Source organism: Pygocentrus nattereri, chromosome 11 (assembly GCF_015220715.1).
Source record: "Pygocentrus nattereri isolate fPygNat1 chromosome 11, fPygNat1.pri, whole genome shotgun sequence".
In the NCBI taxonomy this organism is placed as follows: Eukaryota; Metazoa; Chordata; class Actinopteri; order Characiformes; family Serrasalmidae; genus Pygocentrus; species Pygocentrus nattereri.
Window position 1 is genome coordinate 21,031,628 of NC_051221.1, and position 24,358 is coordinate 21,055,985.

At 40.0% G+C, this 24,358-nt stretch overlaps 2 protein-coding genes across 6 annotated transcripts in view; both read right to left on the reverse strand.

Moving 5' to 3' along the window:
* Nucleotides 1–772: 772 nt before the first annotated feature.
* Nucleotides 773–4,015, reverse strand: kcnj11 (potassium inwardly rectifying channel subfamily J member 11). The gene has a single exon (XM_017682940.2). It carries the CDS (start codon nucleotides 3,809–3,811, stop codon nucleotides 2,660–2,662), a length of 1,152 nt encoding a protein of 383 aa, XP_017538429.1. The 5' UTR covers nucleotides 3,812–4,015; the 3' UTR covers nucleotides 773–2,659.
* Nucleotides 4,016–5,636: 1,621 nt separating this feature from the next.
* Nucleotides 5,637–24,358, reverse strand: part of abcc8 (ATP-binding cassette, sub-family C (CFTR/MRP), member 8) — a 63,569-nt gene continuing 44,847 nt past the window's right edge. For 3 of the 5 annotated variants that reach the window (XM_037542446.1, XM_037542444.1, XM_037542447.1), the window contains 19 exons: nucleotides 23,839–23,964; nucleotides 23,107–23,203; nucleotides 20,793–20,822; nucleotides 18,669–18,916; nucleotides 18,473–18,502; nucleotides 14,868–15,034; nucleotides 14,317–14,386; nucleotides 13,454–13,611; nucleotides 11,508–11,600; nucleotides 11,259–11,361; nucleotides 10,019–10,132; nucleotides 9,213–9,333; nucleotides 8,773–8,903; nucleotides 8,069–8,147; nucleotides 7,866–7,974; nucleotides 7,074–7,177; nucleotides 6,434–6,567; nucleotides 5,903–5,965; nucleotides 5,637–5,774 (listed from right to left, as the gene is read on the reverse strand). In XM_037542446.1, the coding sequence (XP_037398343.1) occupies nucleotides 5,637–5,774; nucleotides 5,903–5,965; nucleotides 6,434–6,567; nucleotides 7,074–7,177; nucleotides 7,866–7,974; nucleotides 8,069–8,147; nucleotides 8,773–8,903; nucleotides 9,213–9,333; nucleotides 10,019–10,132; nucleotides 11,259–11,361; nucleotides 11,508–11,600; nucleotides 13,454–13,611; nucleotides 14,317–14,386; nucleotides 14,868–15,034; nucleotides 18,473–18,502; nucleotides 18,669–18,916; nucleotides 20,793–20,822; nucleotides 23,107–23,203; nucleotides 23,839–23,964 (2,115 nt within the window). The remainder of the gene's footprint in view (nucleotides 5,775–5,902; nucleotides 5,966–6,433; nucleotides 6,568–7,073; nucleotides 7,178–7,865; nucleotides 7,975–8,068; nucleotides 8,148–8,772; nucleotides 8,904–9,212; nucleotides 9,334–10,018; nucleotides 10,133–11,258; nucleotides 11,362–11,507; nucleotides 11,601–13,453; nucleotides 13,612–14,316; nucleotides 14,387–14,867; nucleotides 15,035–18,472; nucleotides 18,503–18,668; nucleotides 18,917–20,792; nucleotides 20,823–23,106; nucleotides 23,204–23,838; nucleotides 23,965–24,358) is intronic. The other 2 variants (XM_037542445.1, XM_037542448.1) reach the window with 2 other exon arrangements.

Here is a 24,358-nt window from a genome sequence, read left to right on the forward strand (position 1 = left end):
CCCAAGCCTTTCCTTTTTTGTGCTGAATTCTGCCAGACAATATCAATTACTTAGAGAATCCCAGAGAAGGTGTAGGTAGTATTTCCACTCAGTCACGCGTTCTGGGTTTTATAGACGCTGAAGGGCGCTTCTGAGTGAGGCCAAAATAAATGGGTTAATGAGCAAAATCATAGTTTGTAAGTGCTTAAACATTTTATATTTAGAGGAATGCGTTTACTGAACACAGAACAGGGCAAAACACTGCCGTTATATTTGTAAGGATTTTGAGCTGCTACAGGTCTTTATAAGGACACATTAATCTCAGTGACTGCAAACTGCTTCACTCAGCCACTGAGCTGATCAGGTCGCCAACCAATCAGCACTCGGTAGCAGTAATGTCAACCAATCATCGACAAGTGCGCAGGTTTTGGATGTGATGACAGAAGATTTGGGTTTGATAGCTACTTAGCCTCGTAACTCAAGAGTAAAGGAGCATATGTATCTGGGTAAGTGTAGAAATGTGTACATTTGAGCCATTCCTTTAACATTTTAAGCGCCACGGTGGAAGAAAAGCAAATCACGCCCCATAAAAGCTTTTCTTTTACCTTTATTTTCGACACGATAAAATATACTGCTGATGTTCATTTGCTGGTGTTCCTTTGAATTGCAGTTTGACGTTTTCCAAAGTAATGAATCTGCATCTTTGTGGAGTTTATGGTTTTGATGTAACTGCACTGACTTGCCAGCAGGTGTCAGCTGTGAACAACAGCTAAAAATGAACCCAAGCACTGCAGCCCATAGAAACAATCTAGTTTATTTGTAAGTCAAGGCCTGTGTACCACAAGGAGGCATACATTCAGCATTTAACTACAGCAAACCAAGATGTGCATTCAAATATCCAGTACCCTGAGAAAAATAGCATTCTGTAATATATAGAGACAAATATTTGACAGCATAGCTCTAACTAGTAGTGCATGAATAATATAAAGTTTGGGATGGATTAATGAGGGGAAGCAAATACAAAATATTTCCATATCCATGCTAGGCAGAGTTCTAGTGCAGGTCTGGAAAAGTGACATGTAAATGCACTCATTTTGAAAAACCTGGAAAAGATTCCCAATGCCAGTATTCTAAATGTGCTTTCAAGGAACAGGCCAGAAAATAGCTTTTCACTGACCTGCTGCAGTCTCTGATGCATATTATATTTCATCGTTCCTCTTGCCATTGTACAGTTGATGACCTTTATGAACAGCAAGAAAACTTGTTCCTGGTCAGCAAAATGTGAGAACCCTGTCTAGGCCTGTAGCCTTGACCCCATTTAAATCAGGCTACAAACATCTATATTATCTGATTATATAAAGGTCAATTCCATGGCTCTGTGTCTAGGAATGGTGCATTAATAATATTTTGATGTCTTGGTTCTTCTGAAAAGGGGGAGTAAATATGAAATCTCTTATCCACTTAAAGACACAAGTTACCGTTTTGACAGCAAAGCACTTTTGTGTAATGGTGCCGTAATTTTTTTTAAAGCCATTAAAAAGTGGGGATTTATATATACAAAATACACTCATATCTACTCCGATCCTGCATTAAATAATCTCGGCCTTCAAAGAACTGGATCGATCTTAAATCTCCAATAAGTGTCCTTACCATGTCCTGTGTAGCAGTGGCTTTAATAACATTTTTAAAGAGGATGGATCGATTAAAAAGAGGAAGCAATACAAAATACTACACGTCTAGGTCTAGAAAATATATCTGCTTTCATTCCATCTACATTAGTCTACAAACAATTGCATATATTATTTGTATATGTAAATGTCAGTTTCTGTACTTTCTTTGTTCAATGTTTATAGTACAGTAATAATATTTCTGATGCCTGCAATGGATAAAGAGGGACCACAAGTACAAAATACCCCAGTATCCACTCTAGAACTGCATAAAAACCCCTCATTTATATTAGCTTGCAAATATCTGCATATTTTGTCACTTCTCACAGCTCTGGTCTACACAGTACAGCACACATTAATATGTTGGCTCAACAAGTACATTTAGTATGACCAGAATAAAAACTGGACTGAAGTGATGAAATTTTGTAGTTTTACCCTGCATGAACATCTTATAGTGCCCATTTTATACTTTTATTGCATGTAATTTTACATTTTGTTCACAAATTTGGATTCCCTATTGTTAAAAAAAAATCACTAAGTGACCACAAAACTAACATTTACACCATAAATGAAGATATAAAAGCTCACTTTTGACCCAAATAGTGTGATCAGTGTGAAACTTTTCTCTTAGATGATGTAAGAGAACCCCTGGACCAAGGGAACATTTCAGATATGCACAATAATGGGTTAAGGCAGTGGTCACCAGCCCCGCTCCTGGAGAGTCTGTCACACCTGACCCCCCCCCTATAATGAACTTCTTCAGAAGTTCCTGATTGACTGCATGAGATGCATTAGTGTAGGTACAGGGGAAGGCTGCATGTTAGATTCAGATGTCCAGGAGCAGGATTGGAGACCACCAGGTTAAGCATTTGGGATTGAGAATGGGAAGCAAGTACAAAAAGTACCGTACCCACCCCCCACTCAACAATTTCTTGAAAAAATCTCTCTCTCGAGCCCATCCATTGGCCCACGAACACAAGCGCGCACGCCCGTTTCCTTTCCAAAATACGAGCTCACTCCTCTTTGCTGGTGCTCTGCTGCTTTTTGATTCTCCTCCTCACTGAGCACCGGGCAGCGGCGGACTCTCTGAGCCTGAATCTGGACAGTCCTCCCTCCTCGTCCAGCTGTTTGGCGCTGCAGCTGGGCGTCGGGATCTTAACGGTGTTGCCGAATTTGGAGTAGTCCACGGCGTACATGCCCTCCTCCTCGGACACGATGGGCACGAAGCGCTGCCCCCACAAGACCTCGTCGCAGACGTAGGACGTTCGTGCTTGCGTGGTGATGCCGGTGGTCTCCACCACGCCCTCCAGCACCACGATCACCTCTAGGTCCTGGCGCTGCAGGTCGGCGGCGCTCACGTCGTACAGCGGGCTGTTGCGGTCGATCACGTGACTGATGATAAGCGGCGACACGAGGAAGATGGCGTTCGTGCCCACCGGATTGTCCGTCTGGATGTCGATCTGCTCGAGCGGCAGCACCTCGCCCTCGTCCGTGGCGCCGCGACGCACGAGCTGCATGCGCACCGTGGCGCTGATGATCATGCTCTTGCGCAGGTCGCCCAGGCGGAACATGAAGCACAGGCGGCCGTTGCGCGCCGACACCACCGCGTGCTTGCTGAAGATGAGCGTCTCCGCGCGCCGGTTGGCCTGCGCCGTCTTCATGAAGATGCAGCCCAGCATGATGGCGTTAATGACCAGGCCCACGATGTTCTGCACGATGAGCGCGAGCACGGCCGATGCGCACTCCTCCGTGATCATGCGGCCGCCGAAGCCGATGGTCACCTGCACCTCGATGGAGAAGAGGAAGGCCGAGGAGAACGAGTGGATGTCGGTGACGCACGGCACTGCGTCCGCGCGCCCCGCGTCCAGGTCTCCGTGCGCGAACGCGATGAGCCACCAGATCATGGCGAACAGCAGCCAGCTGCACAGGAACGACATGGTGAAGATGAAGAGTGTGTGCAGCCACTTGAGGTCCACTAGCGTGGTGAAGACGTCCTGCAGGAAGCGGCCCTGCTCGCGGATGTTCGTGTGCGCCACGTTACACGTGCCGTTTTTGGCCACGAAGCGCGCCTTGCGCTGCTTCGTCTTGTATTTGGGCTGCAGGACATCCTCGGCCAGACGGGTCACCACAAAGTCCTCGGGAATGAGTCCTTTCCTGGACAACATAGCTGTCCCATGCTAGGGCTTCCGAAGCTCAGGTGCTCGCCGTTCCTTACGAGGCACGCATTGTAGCGCTTGCTCGTTGAAAACCCCACGGAGGCTCCCGTCGGCTCCGCCAGCCTTTCACCCACAACCACAGCGTGTGCTTTCAGCGGCTCACCCAAACTATGCGCGCTGAGTTTGCCGCTCAGTCCGGGCCAGGCAGCGGTGATGGGCATTACGACTCACTTTACAGATTCGATTCTTCCGAGTCGTCTCTTTGGGCGAACCGACTCATTTTTGTTCGGATTCCTTTCTTTGCATGAATCAACTCGATGCCATGTTTGTTCTTTTGACGTGCCGTTTTAAACGAATCTCCTTTTGATCTGCTTTTTCGGACGAATTCGTCCTGCATATGTGCGTAAAAGCTACTCGCATAGTTAATTTGATTCTTTCGAATCGCCCCCTCGTTGAAGCGACTCGCTTTAATGATTCGGCTCTTTGGTAATGGAAATTTGATGAATCGAGCTGGACGAGTTTTTGATTCGTTTGATTTAGTGGGCGTTTAGCAGTAATGTATAGGCTTCGGTTTCGACGTTCCTCGTTAACAGCAACTCACCTTTCACTTTATACTGTCATCCTTCACATGTCAAACTCCTTTTTCTATGCTCAAAGCTTGGCTTGTGTAGTAGACCCGCGAAGACATACTCGGTTCAAAGAATCGTTCATAAGGAGCCGTTCGCTGGCGCATCGCTCCTGTGAGAATATTCAACTTCCAGTAGCTCAGCTGCTGCTGTCTGTCACTTGAAACAGGATATTCTGTCAGTCGTCCTCACAGTCACTCTCCGCCTGTTTAGGCAGCATTCGGGTAACAGGGACTATGTGACGAGCTCAGCAGGGAGAGGCTATCTCTGTTTATTCCAGCCTGGTGTCACAAAGCAGAGGTTCATACTTTCACATGGGTTGCTGCTGATTTACACACATACTCGGTGTACATGTAAATAAAACACATTAGAAGTTCTGACGTGGGGAACAGAAGAAATGTCCGACAACACTCAGTCACTAACATTCAGCTGTTTTCTTGTAATTACATCTGAACATTAACATGTCAGTTAACACTGATGTCAGTCTGTTTCGAACTCTGATTCGCCATGTTTACATTTACAGGGCTCATATTCTCCATTTCTCTTTTTGTCTTGAATGATTGTAGTTGTATGCGCCAAAAACAGTCATAGTCCATTTTTATATGACCACTGTCCAGCCTCTCTTAGAATTAAACAGCCTGTTAATGTTACTGCACCTTTGAGAGTGATATATATATGTAAATGACCTCTGTTCAGATTGACTGCCATGTCTTGTGCCTCAGTCAAAATTCTGGGCTAAAAAAGGTGCTGAACTGACCTACTTTAAGCTGAAAAGGCAGACATATGTAAAAGTATTGTGTTGTGACATCACAAAAACAACATATTCAAAACTGGCTATTTTTGCAGCTTAGTATCTAATATATGAGCTGCATGGCCTGTGGCGTGAATGGTAGTTTTTACCAAAGTTTACATACTGCATCTTTGATTTCATAAAGGTAAGAAGGAGATTGGTTTCCCATGATATGGGCCCTTTAATACTTAATTAAGAAGTAAAAGTCAGTTATTGCTGCTATAAAGCACATTGTCATACAGTTAAGAAATTTATATGGACAAATACAGATAAAAATAAGAAATGAATATATGTGTATATAGGCATTTATCTTTTATTAGTAAAGAAATCCCATCTTATTTACAAACATGATGTATAGCTGTAATATAAAATAATAATACATGGTAGAATTGCACTTTAAATGGACAGTCCTCAGTGGTCATTTATCTGCCCGAACAAAAGAGGCAAAAACACTGTCCTCAGTACTGAGGAGAACGTCTGGTTTATCGTACTCCAGAATGACCCCTCTCTTCATCACAATCACCAGGTCTGCATTCAGGATAGTATGCACTCGGTGCTGCAAAGAAATAAATACATGCCCATGTCATGCAGTATGTGTGTTACAGATCATGCATACAGTGCTTCTGATACAGCTCATCAAAAATACAGTGTAACTGATACAGGGGTGTAGTGCTGGGTACTCACTGCTATAGTAACCACAGTTCTGTCAGCAAAGGCTGTCATTACAACTTTCTGTAAAATGCTCTCCTGTAAAACAAGGAACACACCAAAAAATGATTTGCAAAGAGAAAACAGTTTAGAGGCAGGGAGAGGGATTAAAGGTAGTAAAAAGAAAAGTCATGCACAAAATGCTGTTGTCATGGGTAAATTAACATAAATGTGTCCAATCAATGTGCAACGTTCATCTTTGAGTTCAGTCTGAGAGCTTTTAATGTCAGCATTAACTGTAGTTCCACAGAAATGCAGAGTATATCCATTTAAGTCCAAATCTGTCTGCTCAGCAGTCCAATGAAGCAAGTGCATTTGGAACATTTAGTGCATTTACTGCATCCATGCTCCATTTGTTCAGAGAGACATGCTGATGCTGAGAGCAGTGCATTGTGGCTATGGAAGACAAGACAAGGAAATAGTGCGCAGTAAAGAGAATGGAGTCAAGCCCTTGGGTTTTCTCTCTCCCTCTTATTTCTCTTTGTTCTTTCTCTCTCATACACGCACCGTAGCCATATCTATTGATGCAGTGGCTTCATCCATGATCAAAATGCTGCTCTTGCGAACAAAAGCCCGTGCCAAACAGAATAGCTGGCGCTGCCCCTGGCTGAAGTTCTCCCCGCCTTCCGTCACCATGGCGTCTGAAACAGAGCAAAAGCCACAGGGAGTGCTTCAGAAAAAAAACATGGCAGAGCAGTAGGAATCCTTAAACCACACACATGGTCCTGTATGTTAACATGCATCATCCTGAATCATCTTACTATTGACTGTAGCTGCCCCCAGTTTCAGTGACATGGCTGTACAGTGAAACAGTAATGATTTGGTTATTCCAGTTGAGCGGGCAGTGGATTTCATAAGTAGCCTCTTTAAAGTGCAGCAGACACATCTCTGATTACTGAAAGATGAGCCATGAATTCTTAATAATCCTTTTGGCTGTCTGGCTCTATCTCTCTCTAAATTTGGAGCCTTTCTGAAATATATATAATGAAGGCTTTGCTTCTTGACTCTTTAATTTAAAATATTGACAGGCACTGACTGAGTCAAACTATAAAACATGAAAAGAAAGGAAGGAATCTAACCTTTCAAAATGACAAGCTTATCTTAAACAAACAACTTGTCTGTGTTAATTAGTGTACACCTCCCTTACCAAGGCCCCCAGGCAAGGTTTTCACTACTGGTTTGAGCTGGGCGATTTCCAGAGCTTCCCAAAGCATACTGTCTGTAGCTTTCATCTCTGGGTCTAGATTAAAACTGAACACAAAAGTGATGTTTAGAGCATTTTAATAAGTATATCATTCATCAAGTAAAAAACAGGTTTATTTTTTCTGTTTTACTCCCAGTTTCTCATAATTCTTTTCCACTGCGCTGACTCTCTCCTCTATCACACAACACAATCAGCACTACCAATCAGGATGAAAGAAAGTTCACACCCCTTGTGGTTTTGAACAAGAAAGCAGCATATTTCAGGAGCTCAGGCTGCCTGAGGAAGCTATGTAGCATCTAGCAGATGTCCCAGTTTGCTGGTGCGTTGCTTAGTGATGGGGAGAGAAGTACCCCGCTGTCTTTCCGGTCCAACGAGAGTGCAACCAATGGCATCTTGGGGACCCCTGACAAGGGACTACATATGGCTAAACTGGGACTCAAATGCTGGTCACAGTGGTAGAACAGTCTTTAAAGCATACAAGTCACTCAAAGGGCAAGAACACATTACTTTGTAGAAGAATAACTGTTTGTGTGTCTTACGTGACCTTGGTAGTGCTAACATGGCTATAGCAGCCATCAGTTAATGCGTTGTTATTTGCATTCTATTTGGAAGCTTTCTGCTTTTATTCAACATAAGCAACGTTAGCATTTTGAGAGAAATATTGCTTTAATTCTGTGGAAATATAATCTGTTCATTTAGCTTAATTCAGTGCAGTACATTAGAAATGTGTCTAACCGGATTGTTCCACTGAAGAGAATTGGATCTTGGAGGATGATAGAGAAGCGACTCCGAAGCGTCTGAAGAGGCAGCTTTGCTATGTCAATATCATCTATGATTATCCGCCCTGTAGTAAATAAAGTAAAGCACAAGTGCACATAATTTAGGATGGAGAATAATAAAAATTCTGAAGTCATGAAAATTTTGTTTTGAAATTGCACCTTCAAAAGTATCCACCATACGGAAGAAGGCTAAAGAGAAGGAAGACTTTCCACTTCCTGTTCTACCACAGATGCCGACCTGCAATAAAAACACAGGCAACAGGAGAATTCTGTATTACACATTCATACTGTGTCCATTTAATCTCAACCTTATTTCCAGTCATAGCATGTAAGTTAGGATGTTGTGAGGACACATAGGTGCTTGTATGCTGAAAAAAATAATGTGCTGAATTTATTTGATTTCAGATATTTATATTGTTTCCACGTCAATAAAAAAAAAATTACATCAATTTTATATTTGAGTTTACTTCTGGCAGAAAAAACATTTTTTCATGTGGTAATGTTTGGACATGTAAATTACGCCACATTTTCTGATCATATCGCGGGTATCATCAGTAGAGATTAGAGAATGCTATCCAAACTGAATTTAGTGCACTGCAGAATGTGAAACATTGAATAAAAATGATTATATTCATAGTTTTTGATAGTATTTTAAAAATATGCCACTACTGGTGTTTCATAGCATAATTCATATCATGTGCTGGCAATAATCTACATAAACTTCATATCATGTATCAAGAAAATAACAAGAAAATGTAAGGTACTATTATATTATATTTTTGCTAAATCACCCAAACGTTTTGAGTGTTTGTCACAATGTTTATACTGAGATCTGATTCAGTTGTAGAGAAGTGTGGCTGTACCTTTTCTCCAGGTTTGATGTGGGCACTGACATGCTTTAGGACAGGCTTCAGAGTGCTGTCATACCTAACGCTCAGGTTTTGGATCTGAATCTCTCCCTGCTGGGGCCAGCCCTCGGGGACCTGGGACGCAGCTGAGAGACAGAGAAAGGGAGAAGAGCAAGGAGGGCAGAGACAGAAAAAGATGTTAAAATGCTACAAAGACATAGAGAGAACGGTATGTGTAATGGAAAAAAGAATACAGAAGAAATTCTGATGGATTTATAGAGATAGGGCAAGACAGTACAATGCAGTAAAAGTCACAGTAGAGTGAAAGCTACAGAAATGGCAGTAAAAAGCATGCCTGTGGGACAATTGTGAAGAAGCACAGTGTAATAACAAGTGGTCTGTGTAGGATCTGGGTCAAAACCAGCCTTACAGTGTGTAAAATGCCTTTTACTCACACAACAGCCCCTCATAGTTCTCTGGTTCTGTCTTCAGCAGGGTTTTAATCCTCTTCACTGCTCCTAACTGCACCTCCATGTCAGCCAGGTTACGTACCATCCAGTTCAGATAGTTTGACACCTGTATAAACATATATGTACGAACTATAAGACACAAGGGCAGCAGAGGAAATTACACAAAAGAGCAAATGGCATATCATAATAATTTAATAAAATCAGAATTTTCTTTATTTGTCAACATGCTAGGATCAACAGACATTCACATACACGTTACTGTCCAAAAGATGGGAATCACATGCCATGTGCATAATTTTTCAGATTTTATTTACAGTAATAATTTGTACAATGTACATTTTAATCTAATAAAAAAGACACAAGCTTTTTTTTACTTTATTCATTCAATATTTAAGTATTTTGGAAGTAAAGAATAAATAATATAATGGAATTATCTAATCACAGTATTGTTTTCAAGTTATCTGCCTTGAGGTTTCAACACTACTTTAGAAATATGCTGGATGTTAATTTAATTATAAATTATAAAATGATTTGAAACACACAAAGCTGTAATAGCATCATATTAGAATAATTTTATACGTTTCTGTGTCTGAATCAAACTGTTTTTATATTAATATTACTGAACATTGATTCCAACCTCCCTATATAAAATATCTCTCTATATAAAATCATCACCATATCACTCAAATACAAGTGCAAATATGCAAATATACAGAGACACCAATTCCTAACATTACTTTGATTACAAATTTGTATATCCTCACTGCAACCCTATAGTTTTGTGTGTATACCATGAGAGCATAAGTCAGTCCCAGCCCCACCAGCCCAGCAGATAGATGACTGTAAAGCGAATTGGTGATAGAGGCCACAGCTGCTATGAGGACAATACAGGCTCCGATGTATTCCTGGAAAAAGGGAAAGAATAAGAATTACACACTAAAATAGTAAAGATCTGTATTGATCTGTCTTGGCAGCATGTAGGCTCTTTTCCTCATATTATCTCTTTTAAACCTGTCAAGGCAGAGTCAAACACGCTGCAGCCCTAACTGGAGCATTGCATTTACAATCTTGAACGCATGGCTGCTCCTTCTGTAATACACAGTCACAGCATCATTTTAAAAGCTCACATCCTGTAATTCTATGAAATCCCATAGAGGGAGCAGCAGGTAAGCAGTTATTTGATCATTTGAATTCCTTAGGCTAACAACAGCCTAAAACACAGCAGCAAGAACTGAGGCAACGATTGGAACAGATGGAACAATCGTGTTTTATTTGTGTGTCTTTGTCCTCCTTGTATTGAAACAATTCACATGATTAAAGTGAACATTCTCAGACTTTAATGAATATTTAATAAGTATTTTTTCTCAATTTATGCATACATACATTAAATTTGATCATGTAGAAGTTAAAGCACTTTTTACATACCCCTCATTTCAAGGCACCATAATGTTTAGAGCACAGCATAACTATAAATTAGTCATGTTATGTACATTCTTGCATATGATTAGCATGAAAACTGCTTGATGCCTTGCAGCCTTCAGCTGGGACTCACAGACATACAGGGTGCTTAGTATCCTCTCTGGTGATGCTCTGCCAGGCTTGTATTGCAACCATCTTCACCTCCTGCTTATTTCTAGTTTTCTTATGTTCTATCTTCAGCACACAAAAAACTTGTGCAATGGGATTCAGTTCAGGTGACTGACATGGCAGAGTATAGAAGCAAATAATAAAAAAATGAATAAAATTAAAAATAAAAAACTATTTTTTTTGTCTCAAACATTATGGAGGGCACTGTATATCATTTCCAAATGAATAAAATATACTACATCACAAATACCAAAAGATAGCCAAAGATAAACAAAGTGAAATACAAAACTGTGTTCACGCAATGTATTTTATATATATTTTAAAATCACAGGTAAAGCTATAAACTATGGCTTTCTGGATGCTTTTAATGATGATACATGTTTGAATCCACTTTAAGAGCTGAAGGTATTGCTAAGCTGATAATTTGTAAGAAGGTCAACTTACCATGCGAACCTCCAGCCAGCGGTTGGCAGCAGTGAGGAAAAGAGATGCGACGTTATTAGCATCTGTGAACTCCAGAAGCCTCTGGCGAAACCTGGCCTCATACCTACATCATACACAAACACTCAGTACAGCAGCAGATTAACAGACACTATTCTTTATATCAGTGTTTAGACACTGTTTATCAATAAAAATATGGATTTTATTAAGCTGAAAAATATTGTTACTGAAGTCACTAGAATGGCCTCTCACCTGAAAGCTCTGATGGTGGTGAGCCCCTCCACTGTCTCTGAGAAGTGAGAGAGTAAAGGGAGCTGTGTGCTGTCCTCTAGCTGCTGTAGATCTCTGAACAAGTATACACAAAGAACTTATCTTAAAACAATTTCTCATCCACTATGATGAAGCTTTAATTTCACTTTAATTAGGGTCAATAAAGTGAAATAATTGCTGAGGTCTATATGTCACAAAAGTCATGAGCATGAATTCAAAAGGCGCAGGTGGCACAGAAACAGGAGGACATGGTAATTAAAAGGGATTTTCTCTGTCAAACACACTCATCTTATATTTAAACAGCTGCTCTAACTGTGTGAAAATGGCAACCTTGGAGATAATGGCATGGTTGACTGAGGAGATAAAATACAGGCTAAAACAACACATTAAAAGCTGGTTATCTAGAGGCCTGTGCCATCGTTGCAGGATTGATTACACTTACACACAGGCCTTTATAAGAACAGGCAAGTAGAGATAAAAGTAGATGGGAAAGAAGAAGCAAAATACTTCCATCTTCACACTAGACACAGCTCATGACTAAGGTCTATGGAAAAAGAAGAGATAGAATCTGGCAGTAGAGAAAACAGAAGGAGGAACTGAATTTAATCGATCCCAGTCCACTGAAGATTCTAGATTTTGTGGGATTAAAGGACGATAGCCTCTAAAGTCAAATAAGCCTCAGATTTTCTGCATGGAAATGACCATTCAATTCATCCAAAGCTGAAGTGGATTATATATCTAACAAAAGCTGCTTATTTCCAGTGTGCACTGTGTTTGTGACCAACACTGCTGGAATCACCTGACTGCAGTGAGTTTAGATGCAGCGCTGGGTGCTGACTGGCTCATTAGGGTTCTAATTGCAACAACTTCATTTTTAACTCAATATCACCACCTTGTTTTGTGCACTTATTCACATGGAGTTCTGTTTGGTTGTGTCAATTAAAAAAATTCACGTTGCAAAAACTTACAGAAGTCTGACATCTCAGGATAATACAGTTAAGGGCGCAATATATTTTTCAAGTATATATTTACAATCAGTTTGTTCGAGACACATTGCTGAAATTGAAACAGTACATACAACAAATACAGCCTACATAACCTAGTAAGGATTAAACATAAGCTAAGTTCTTACATGTATGTAATGTGTTAAGATTATGTTAACACGGCAGTCTATAAACTGGGCAGTGTGCCACCTCATATTGACCAAGACAGTAGCTGAGAGTGATGAGGCTCAAAAGCTTCTTGGGCTGGCCACTTGACTGATGATACACTGCAGCTACAAGGCTGCCTACACTGGCCGCTGGTGTGATGCTACATCTCAGTTATGTGGCTGTCTGGGCCAGCAGCATGAGCAATGCTAGCAATGCTACTCAACAGGTATAAGGCTGCCTGGGCTAAGATCGACCTCCCACCTGGGCTAAGGACTCTCTGGGCATAGAGGCTTCCCAAGACAGCTGCCTCCGCAATGCTACACTGTAGACATGAGGCCTCCTGGGCTAAGATGGACCTACCCCCCCCCGGGACCTTACAAAAGGTTCTTTTTAGGCAAGCTAAGTGACCATACCATGGTCGGGGGAGTTGTTCCCTTGCAGAGTGAGGAACTATGTATGTGTGTGTGTGCGCCTGCATGTTTGTTGTGAATTGTTTTTTTTTTGTTTTTTTTTAATTTATTGATTATGTATTTTTGTACTTTTGTAAAGTGTCTTTTAAGAAAGGCACTACACAAATTCAACTTCCATGTTAATAATAGCTATAGATCAATTTACAGTAGCTTCTGCATAATACGTCTTAAGATTAATAAGCAAGTGTAAGAGGTTAAACAGACTTAACAAGTTCTGTTTTCTAGCTGGCTTGCTTCTATTTCTAACCATATCTATAAATACACTGACTGTCTCTGGTGAAAAGCAGTGCTTCTGCAGATAGCATACCTGGATGCCACTCTGAAGTATTTCTGGATGAAGTAGCATGCGATGGCGAGGGGAGCGAGAGCGATGAGGAAGACAGGTGTGACATATGAAATCACACCCAGCGCAGACACACACAGCAGTGTGGAGCGTATCAAACACTCTAGAGTAGTAGGGATGTGCTGGACACAGAGAGAAGAGGGAGGGAAGAGGTGAGAAGGAAAAGAAAGAAAAGGCACAAAGGGAGAGGACACCCATTAATCACAGTGTCATTACATTGTTTAGCTTGATCAGCAGAATGTTGGTGCATTGAGACCTATTAGTGTATCAGAAGGTTCTCTAAAACCCTTAATGCCGTGGCGAATCCTGGTCTCACATTTAAAATGGAATCACATTTCCATGGGGAATGACAGCATCTCCTTTGTCATTCCCCATTTTGGTTAAAGGATGATGATGATAAAGTAACGACTAAGCTATGTTTGTAACGGCAGCATCTGAAAATATGAATAACTTAGTCTGGAGCTTTTGCAGTAGTGAAACTAAGATATTTTAAGTTTTTAAAGACTGAACTCCCTCCTCCTTCTACAGATTTAGAACATTAGTCACACAATAATGACAGCCTCAGTCATCAAACTAATGGTATGGGGTCACTGACACCATTACTGTACCATTATTGTGAAAAACTCATTTGGTTACAAATGGCAAAATTATCATTTTATTTCCACTACAGAGCACAAACACCAGCGCTGGAAGAAAAGTACATGTAACATTCACTAAAACCAAAATTATCACCTCTTTGTGGTATGACTATGTAATATACTAAAAAGTAATATGTGGATCTGTATGGTGAGCAAGTGTCTCTCAGTATTGGTGATTGAGTAGCATACCTGGTCTATGGTGTTCGTATCAGCAGAGAATCGGTTCAGAATGCTTCCCAAAGGGGTTGTCTCAAAGAATCTGGTAAACAAATAGGAAACCATCACTCAGAAGACTCAAGAGAAAAATCCAGACAGAGCTTTCTCATCCCCAGTTTATTTGGAGCATGTACTACATTATACACCCATATTTTGACTCATTACACATCTGTTATTTATAGCGTGATATTGTCTAATCACACTGGTCAATATGAGGGGTGAGCTACTCAGAGAATATTAGTCACTTGACCACACAGTGTGTAATGTGTCCCTCATTAACCATGATCAGCCATGATGTTGCCATGGTGCTAAAAGCACAAATACTGTTTGCTGTCTTCAGCCCAGGCAGATGGGACACATCAGTCAACAGGCAAACAGTTCACTTGGGACTGGCTATGCAAAATGCTATTTAAGGTCAATTACCCAGGAAAGTGCTTTCACACATACACACCACAAACAGGTCTATTTAATATAAAGGTAATAAATGTTTAATAAAGCACTGATTAGGCCTCAGGTGTGCTTACCTCATGGGGGCGAGGATGATGTTGTTGAGCAGACTGTGGTGTAACTCTTTAGCTACACGCAGCCCTGTCCACTCCACAGCCATGGAGGTGACTAAACAAAGCACGATGCCAAGACAGCAGAGCACACTAAAGACCAGCAGGTATGAAGAGTGACTGAAACCACAATTCTGCAAGACAAAGACAGATACTCAAATACTGTGTTACTGGTCAAAATAAAACAGAATAGCATTAGAACTTGCAATAAATGGAGGGAAAAAGTTATGATGAAAGCAAAGCACCAGCGAAAGCATTAAAGCATTAAACTAATGTTTTTAAAACTTAGAGTTAATTATCCATACCCAAATAAACTAAAAGCAGAGCAAATCAATAGAGTAATAACCCAAAGGACTCTCTGTCTGTTCTCCTAGTAACTCTAATGCATATCCATGGGAAATCACCAGCAGTAAAACATCAGACAAATTAAAAGAGACTTCTATCTCTCTTACCATAGCAGCAAGTTCCACTCAGCAAGCATAATGTTATTTACGATCCTTTTAGTGCATAAATGGAATGGCAGTGGATTAAATATTAATTAGGGTACTAAATAGCATAAAAATAAATGGTTCTCTGAATTGCAGGAACAGGTCACTACAGGTTAGCCCAGCTCATATGGTTCTCTATCTAGTTACTCTGAACAGTGATGCATAAGGCAGAATACTGGGGTTTTTGTAGGTGGCTGAACACACAAGGAACAGCAGTGCTAAAAATCTTCAAGGAGCTGAAAACACTCCGGTGGGTGATGTGTTTATTTTGTTTCAGGACTGTATTTTAAAGACTTCATGGCATTTGAGTTCCTACGTGTCCTGCTGTAGTATACACTGGTGCAGGCGTGATCAGTCTGCTATTCCTCTCACAGCACAGCTGATATACTGGCATGTCTATTAATAAAGTCTGAGTGCATGTCACTTTATAGGTGATTGTGTGTGTGTGTGTGTGTGTGTGTGTGCATAGGGCAGAGGTGAGAAGTAATGATACACAAATTTTTAGTTAATGCACTTTGGTAGTTTTTCCACTTTAAACTGTTGATGGTAACACTTTCTATGAATGTCACTTTTGTAAGCATCTATAAACACATTTATAACATGTTATAATGTATTCATACAGCATTACAAACATGGTTATAATATTTATAAAAATGAATTACACTGAATAACACTTTGTACCCATGTTTATTATACATTATGAATTGTTTATATAACGCATTATAAGTAGTGTTAATAACATGTTATACTCTCAGTGCCAAAGAAGTCAATCCCAGCTTGGAGAACAAAGTAAACATGAATACAAAGTTTATTTACACCCTGAGATTTCCAGGATTTTATTTCTCAGTGTTGATGCTGTTAGGCCTGCATCTTCAGGGCTTCAGTCCTGAATATTCAGATGCTCCAAACAGGCTGTCCAGCCTAAAATTACTGCTACAATTTATAATGTAATGTGCTTTATTGTGTATGTTTTAGTGTTTCAGTAAATTCTTCAGAAAATACTTCAACTTGAAGCCTCACTCTTAACGCTGGAGGAGGCTTTAGTACAGTACGCTTCACTTTACTTACAGTGGACAAACATGACTTATGAGCTCTTACAGTGATTTATTAACAGTACTAACAGAACAGAACAGAATACAGTAATGTATTATGTTAATAATTCATAATGCATAATAAGTATGGTTATATAGTGTAATACATTTTTATAATTATTTATAGTGATGTTTATGATGCCTTATGAATGCATTATAATATGTTATGAATGTATTTATACATACTTACAAATGCGACAATTACAGAATGCACTTATTTTTAAAAAAATCATCAAATGTAATTTTTGCTTCAAACACCTTCCAGCTGTTGTTTAACTCTTTAAAATGCCAGACTTATTCCATCCAATGGATGGGTCCAGCCAGTCACATGCACCCCCCCACAACAGAGGAATTACAACCTTATTTCCAAAAAGGTTGGGACAATGTGCAAAATCTAAACAAAAAACAGAATGCAATGATGGTAAATAATTAAAATTGTCCTTTGTTTTATTTTTTTGTTTCATAATGTGCCCAATGTTTGTAGTGGGTGACAGGTTTTGACTGCAGACAGTACAGTCAGCTTAGCACTTGGACTCTTTTACTATTCAGCCATGCAGTTATAATACGTACAGAACGGTGGGTTGAATTGGAGACGACTAAATTGGGGAGAAAATCGTGTAAAATAAATAAATAAAACAAACGTGCAGAATGTGGTCTGAGATTGTCTTGCTGAAATAAGCAAGGCCTTCCCTGAAAAAGACATCATATGAATGGCATCATATATTACTACAAAACCTGTATATGTCATTCAGCATTAATGGTGCCTTCATACATATGAAAATCACCCACCCCATGTGCACTAGTGCACCCCTTTACCTACATGGATTCTGCCTTTTGAACTGTGCACTGATAACAAGACAAATGGTCCCTCTCCTCTTTAGTCCAGAGCATTTTGATGATTTGCAAAAAGAATTTTGAATGCTGATTTGTCGGATCACAGGACACTGGATTCTGTTTATATACTGCTTCTTCTTTGCATTGTAGAGTTTTCACTTGCACTTGTGGACACAGCAATGAACTGTGTTCACAGTCAGTGGTTTTCAGAAGTGTTCGTAAGCCCATGAAGTGGTTTCCTCTACAGAATTGTGTCTGTTTCTAATGCAGTCCCCAGTGAGGGCCTGAAAATTATGGCTAGACAACACTGGTTTTTGGCCTTGTCCCTTGCATACAGAAATTTCTCTGGACTCTCTCTCTGGAATCTTTTAACGATATTAAGTCAGATAGATTATGAAATTGAGAAATGTTATTCTTGAATTATTGTACTATTTATCTGTGCAGTCTTTCACAGAGTGGCGAAGCTCTCTCCCTCTTTTTTCTGAAAGACTCAGCCTCTCTGGGATGCTCCTTTTATACTGAATCATGTTACTGACCAGTTAACCTAATTAGTGAGATGCTCCACCAGGTGTTTTTTAGCTATAAAACATGTTAAAAACTTGGCACAGTGGAAAACAAAAGACTTTTGACATTTGAGAATGATCTATTTTAAAATGTGCACAAGATGTGCCCTTTAAAATTAGGAGTGAGAACTTAAATTATGAAGCTGGTGTGACAGAGATGTAAAAGCTGTAATAACAGGCACTGTAATAATAAAAATGCTAAGTGCAGACATTATGACACTCCAATGTGTCAATGTGTGGTGGAGTATTATATTTTCGTAAATACTTGATCAGTACAAGTGTAGCATGTACACATCTTCAGTGCGAGAAGAATCATGAATCATTCAGCACACATAAAAGCAGTCAGTGACCAAGTTCTCTCAAACCATAGCATCTCATCAGAATTGTAGATGCAGCATTTACACTTTTTCTTTTGAGTATTTATCATATACAAGTTTCACTTAATGCTATACTATTTAAGGATGATTGTGTGACTGAAGTTGTTACGTCAATCAATACTACCATCAGTTGACAATGTTGCAGCCAAGGGCAGAGGCACAGCACAAAGCATTACAAGGCAAAAGCAGAGTGGACAAAACATGCACTTTAACCCACACCTGCTTCAGGAGTGAGTGCAGTCCCCATTGCTGTAGTCCACACAGGGGCACCCACATTCATCAGACAGAGACAGAGAACACAGGCGAGCAAATGGGCAAAAAATGTTACCCCTAAAATTACTTTGTTCTAATAACTAGAGAAGCAGACAGAATATCATAGTGGCAAAAGACAAACTCATTTGTTCACAGTGCTTACCTGAACCAGTGTGCAGTTGTGTCGGTCAGCGCGGATCTTGGCATGGATGACATCAGAGGTCCAATGTGCGAGCCACACGTCAATAGCCACCATGAGCGAGTGTTTGAGCAGCTGGGAGAGCACCAGCAGTGGCAGCAGTAGAAGGCCGGCTAAAGCCAGGTATTTCCCACATGATCCCCATGGAATGGTGGCTCTATGCCTCATCACCTGCGACAGGTTGTCCTCATCATCACTCTCCACTGACTCTTCTACAGATACACACAGTGATGCAAAGTGAGGGATGCTCTGATTGGAGTTTGCCTCATGCCTGCTTTGTTTCCGTGATGTGATTGGCTGTCTAATAGCTACTGCTACTGCTAAGATTATGGATGGAACCACACAGAAAAAAAAATTCTGCAAATAATGCATAACACCATCAGCTACTTTGGTTGACATAATATTAAGCAGTGGCAAGCAAGCTTTATTACAAACAATACCTACAAGCAGTCGTCTGTATTAGCACTGAAAATGAGCAGTTTTCCCTAAGGTAACTGTTAGATTCTGTCACTTTTTACTTCAATTTGATTGCGTGTTATGAAATAACACAGCATTCTTTTCACTTTACTTCACCTTTCATATGGCACCACTTGCACTAGTCTAAACACGTAGACAGAATTATAGGCACCCCTCATAAACATAAAGGCAAGAGAAAATTTGTTTTTGTTGTTTATCATCTTGTTTATGGTCTTGCAATGAAAATTTGAGCAAAATCTAATCTTTTAGTGTAGAAAAATCTGTGAAAGAAAAACAAATGCTTATATTTTCTCCTATTTGCCAAGGGTTGCAGGGGCCAATAATTCGGAAGGTCCTATTATCCAGCCTCTGACACCTCCTGCTCTGCCACAAGCAGCATAAAACCTAAACCTAGCCTCCTGGTGAATGTACTATGTACGGTCAGAGAATGGACAGAGCTTGACAGAGGGAGCTAAAAAGGGCCTCTGGGAGAGATGTATGTGTGTTTAGAGCTGTCAGGCTACTCATGTAGAATGAAGAATGAGGAGCAAGAGACAGAAAGAGAGGGAGCGAGAGAGAGAAAGAGAGAGAGGGGTGGGGGGGGGCATATAAGAGAGACAGAAACAGACCCAAAGAAAAAGAAAGAATGATTCTAAGTCAGAAGAAGGCCAGGAACAACAGAAGATATAGGCAAGAGTGAAAATTTAGAGGTCAGGAAAGACGAAAGAATTTGACTGACGTAAGACATCGTTTACTGAAAATGACTAACATGCACTTCACTAATACAGTCAATTCTTCTGACTGCATTTAGCTAAGGTTATGTTAGCCCAGGGACTGTTAAATGTGCTAAACCAAATGAAGACATTGTTGGTTTTTACCAGTGGCAACTAGCTAACAGTTGGCTTGGCTCTTTCTTCTTCCTTATTTATTTTTTTCTGATCAATCTCCCGTTGTCTCCTTTCTACTGCTCCCCCCACCACCCGAGTTACGTTCATATAGGGGTTCCATAAACACGTCATCAAATATCAGTCAGAAATATTGGTCAAATCTAAACATTTATTATTCATTACAATGGCCTGATAGATCTACAGAACTAAAGAAGAATGTTTCACTGGCTATAACTGGGGTGAGAGGACAATTGTTTAAATTTGACATTTTGCCAAACTATCACTTTAAGAGTGAGAGACATAGTGAATAAAAGTCTATAGTATTTCAACGCTTTCTATCTGATGTTTACTCGTGTTTCTGTGGTAGGTGGGCTTACCCAGACTATGAGTGCTAAGCTCTTCCACCCACTCTCTATTCTAAAATTATAACACAGCCTCATGCAGTCTTTTTAAGTGCATTGGTGGGTGTGCACTAAGACATGCTGGGAGGAGTGGGAAAGAAGGAGAGAAGGAGAGAGGAAGAGAGAGCAAGAGATCAAGAAAGAGAGAGGCAGAGGGTGAGAAAGAGACCCCACAAAGGCAGGTAGCATTTAATACACATGCTGGATGTATCCTCAAAGGACAGTCTAAGGGTAAAGCAGCAGCATTTCTGTATGAATGGAGGCATGCAGCCAAGGACAGAGGCACAGCACAAAGCACTACAAGGCAAAAGCAGAGTGGACAAAACATGCACTTTAACCCACACCTGCTTCAGGAGTGAGTGCAGTCCCCATTGCTGTAGTGACAGAGTCCACACAGGGGCACGCACATTCATCAGACAGAGACAGAGAACACAGCCTGATAACATCTCACAGAACAACAGCACATAAGAGGACACTGGCGTCAATTAAAAGTGGCCTGACAGGAACTGAAGAGGCCACTTTATTGTCTAGTGCAGGGCTGAACAGTGCAGATTTACACAACTATTTACTACATTGTTTTACTGTGAAAAACAAAAACCAGAGTGTAAATTATGCAACAATAATGAGGAGGAGGGGTGGGGAGTCATCAGGTCCCCAGCAAAGACAGTCATTTTTACTATAAAACGAATACAGTGGTGTGAATTATTTGCCCCTCACCCAATTTCTTCTATTTTTGCAAATTTGTCACATTTTAATGTTTTAGATCATCCAACTAGTTTTAAAATAAGATGAAGACAACATGAGTGTACACAGAATGCCGATTTTAAATGATCTTCCCATTTATTGAAGATAAAGATTTCTTCAAAACTTATATCATCCATGTGAAAAAGTAATTGCCCCCTAAACTAATAACTTGGAGTGCCATGGAAGCAACAACATTTGTGATAACTTGGCCATTCCTGGGAAGTTTTCCCACTGTTCCAAGTTTCCTTTTGTGGACAATGGCTCTCACTGTGGTTCGATTGAGTCCCAGAGCCTTAGCAAATGATTTGTTACCCTTTTGTTTACCCTTTTTGGTAGATTTCAGTGACTTTGTTTTGCATCTATATTTAAATCTCTTTAGAATATGGTATCATGTGCTGCTTTTTGGGACCTTCTATCCTGCTTCACCTTGCCAAACAGATTCTATTTAAGTACTTAGATCCAACATGTCTGGTAGAAATCATGCCTGGGTGTGGCTAATGAAATTGAACCTAATAGTCAATTGAATTTGTTTAACTGGTTGCTTTAGTAGTCAAGTGGGCAATTACTTTTTCACAAAGGGCCAGGTAGGGCTGAATTTTCCCTTCAATAAACAAAATCATAATTTCAATTTCAAAATCAACAGCATTTAGTGTTTACTTGGGTTGTCTTTAATATTAAAACTAATCCGATGATCTGAAATATTCAAATATGCCAAATGTGCAAATAACGAATAAAAAAGAAACTTTTTGTACTTTATCACAGCACTGTAGTTCTGTGGCTCTGAAATCTGACTGGCTGAGCCACATTTGCAGCTGTTGTAAAATACTTGATATATGTGCACCTGTGATTGCACCTTTAGTTGAATGCATCATAAATTCATTCTAGTCATCTACAACAATTACGCTGCAGAGTGTAACAAACTCCATCAATTTCCACATGATTACTAATTCTGATAAAAAGAGATTCTGATAGCAATATTAGCTTTTTTTCTCTCTCTTTCCCAAGTAAAGAAAACAATTCCACAGCTGGTTTAAAACTTGACAGTAGATGTGCTTACTTTATAATAAAATAAAATGTTTTACTATATATATATATATATATATATATATATAATACGCCACAGGAGCTGCTGTGAACTACCACACCAACAAGATCATCACATTTAAGTCACATTTAAATTGTTTACTAAACTAAAAAATAGATTTTAAAATTTCAGCTTTGTAAGATCATTTTTTCTCCATATCAAAATACACACAAGAACAGCATGGAGAAAGTGTGTTATTAAAAGAATGAAAGTAGATAACCAGACAAAAATAGGCCCCTTTCGGTCTCAGAATTAACAAGTTCAAGACCACTTCATAAACGATAGTGTTTTGAGAAAAATGGCTCTGTGTTCATGTATACTGAATAAAAATGAGCTGGGCTGAAAAATGAAGGCTGCAACAATGCTGTGAAAGATTGATCTGACTTTTTTCAGGGCACAATGTGACTTTTTTCTTTTGGCACAATGTGGCTATTGGAAGGTAATATAGTAGTGCAGACTGCCAGCCATCCAGCAGTCATAGAGGAGCTGCCAACCCTGTTCTAGAAGAGGGACACACTGATCAATGTGTTGCCAAAGGACAGAAACACAACACTGAGTACAGGTTCAGAACAGAGGATAAGGAGGCAGGTGTCAAGGTCCACCTAGAATAGGCTGTTAGGTAAAGTGGATGCCTTTGCACAAACAGATATAAGGACATCAAAGCACATTGCCATCTCAGATCGTATGAACTAAGCATGTTTCATTGCATTAAGCTCCAGCTCTCTTGAAACGCAGCCTGACATCACACTACAGACCAACACATTGAAATGGAAGAGACAGAGACAAATATTCACCAGTGTGAGCAGCAAGTATGCTATGCTTGCTCTTACCCTCCTCCTCTTCCTCAGTCTTCAGTGCCTCTCTGGAATACATGGCTCTCCTCAAGTTCTTCCTCTCCAGCATGGTCATACTTTCTGCAACAGTCTCCTACAACACAAACCCAAGCCCATAGGTAGGCTTATTCACAAATAAAGGCACTCAAGGGTCAAAAATAAAGATGCAGACATACCACCAGCATTGCTGGTTTTTAGTTGAAGACATGCACATAACTGTGTAAAAGTCTGACCATTTCAGAAGTTAAATACCTAAAGATATTTACCTGGACATTAAGAATTAATTTGCTCAGGACTGTAAATAAAATGAATAAACAATGATATACTTATTTTAAATGTTATATCTGTTAGTGTGTTAGCATAACCAGTTTTTTCAAGACCCTACTTGAGGCAGCCTCATCTCTTTAGTTACCATCCAATAATTTAATTGGCTACTTAATACTTAATTAACTTAAACATTTATCATGTTTAATTATGTGTGCTTGAGGTAGAAAAAAATAACTGGCTCACAAGATATTACGTTTTTTTTAAATATATTTACCGTATTAATACTTTTTTGTATTAATTCCAATTCACAAGCAAAAACACACTTACTTCCCCAATAAATTGTTGTAAATTTTTTAGCTGTTTATATATAAAAGTTAGAATTGTATTAACTGTATAATAAGCTCTTGTATCAAACACTGATTTAGTCTAGGATAGTGCACTTGCTCCCTCTGTGGGTTGTACCTTCTCAAACTCCTGATCCTGCCGATTCATGAGGGTTTTCCACTGCTCAAACAGTTCTGGCTCAGAGTTCTGGATGTCTTTCAATGTACCCTCTGTCTGTATCGTTCCATCCTTCATCGCAATGATCTACAGACAGCCCAAGCAGACATCCAAACCATTAGCACATCCTTCTGCTCCCAGTAACACAGTTCACATATTCCATAGATGACAACAGATGGATGACATCTCTCAGGAAAATAAGGACATGCAATTGATGAAGATGGCTTTAAGAACAGAACGGGTGCCTGTTGTCAAATTAAGAGCTGAGTAATAGGCAATAGCTCAGAGAGGTAAATAATGCTCTCCTGGAACAGTCAGAACATCTGTCACTGGACGGTAAGGAGGGAGATGAATATGTGAGCAACCCATTCATTATGTCGGTGACTGCCAGAGTGAGCTGGAGTGTCTTGGCTTCACTCTGTCACTCGGGGCACTGTATTAAATGAACTGTAGGAACAGTAGGATCCAAGTCAAGAAGAAA

Bases quoted from the DNA above. Each gene is read 5' to 3' on its own strand.
- kcnj11 (XM_017682940.2), bottom strand. From the start codon at position 3,811: ATGTTGTCCAGGAAAGGACTCATTCCCGAGGACTTTGTGGTGACCCGT.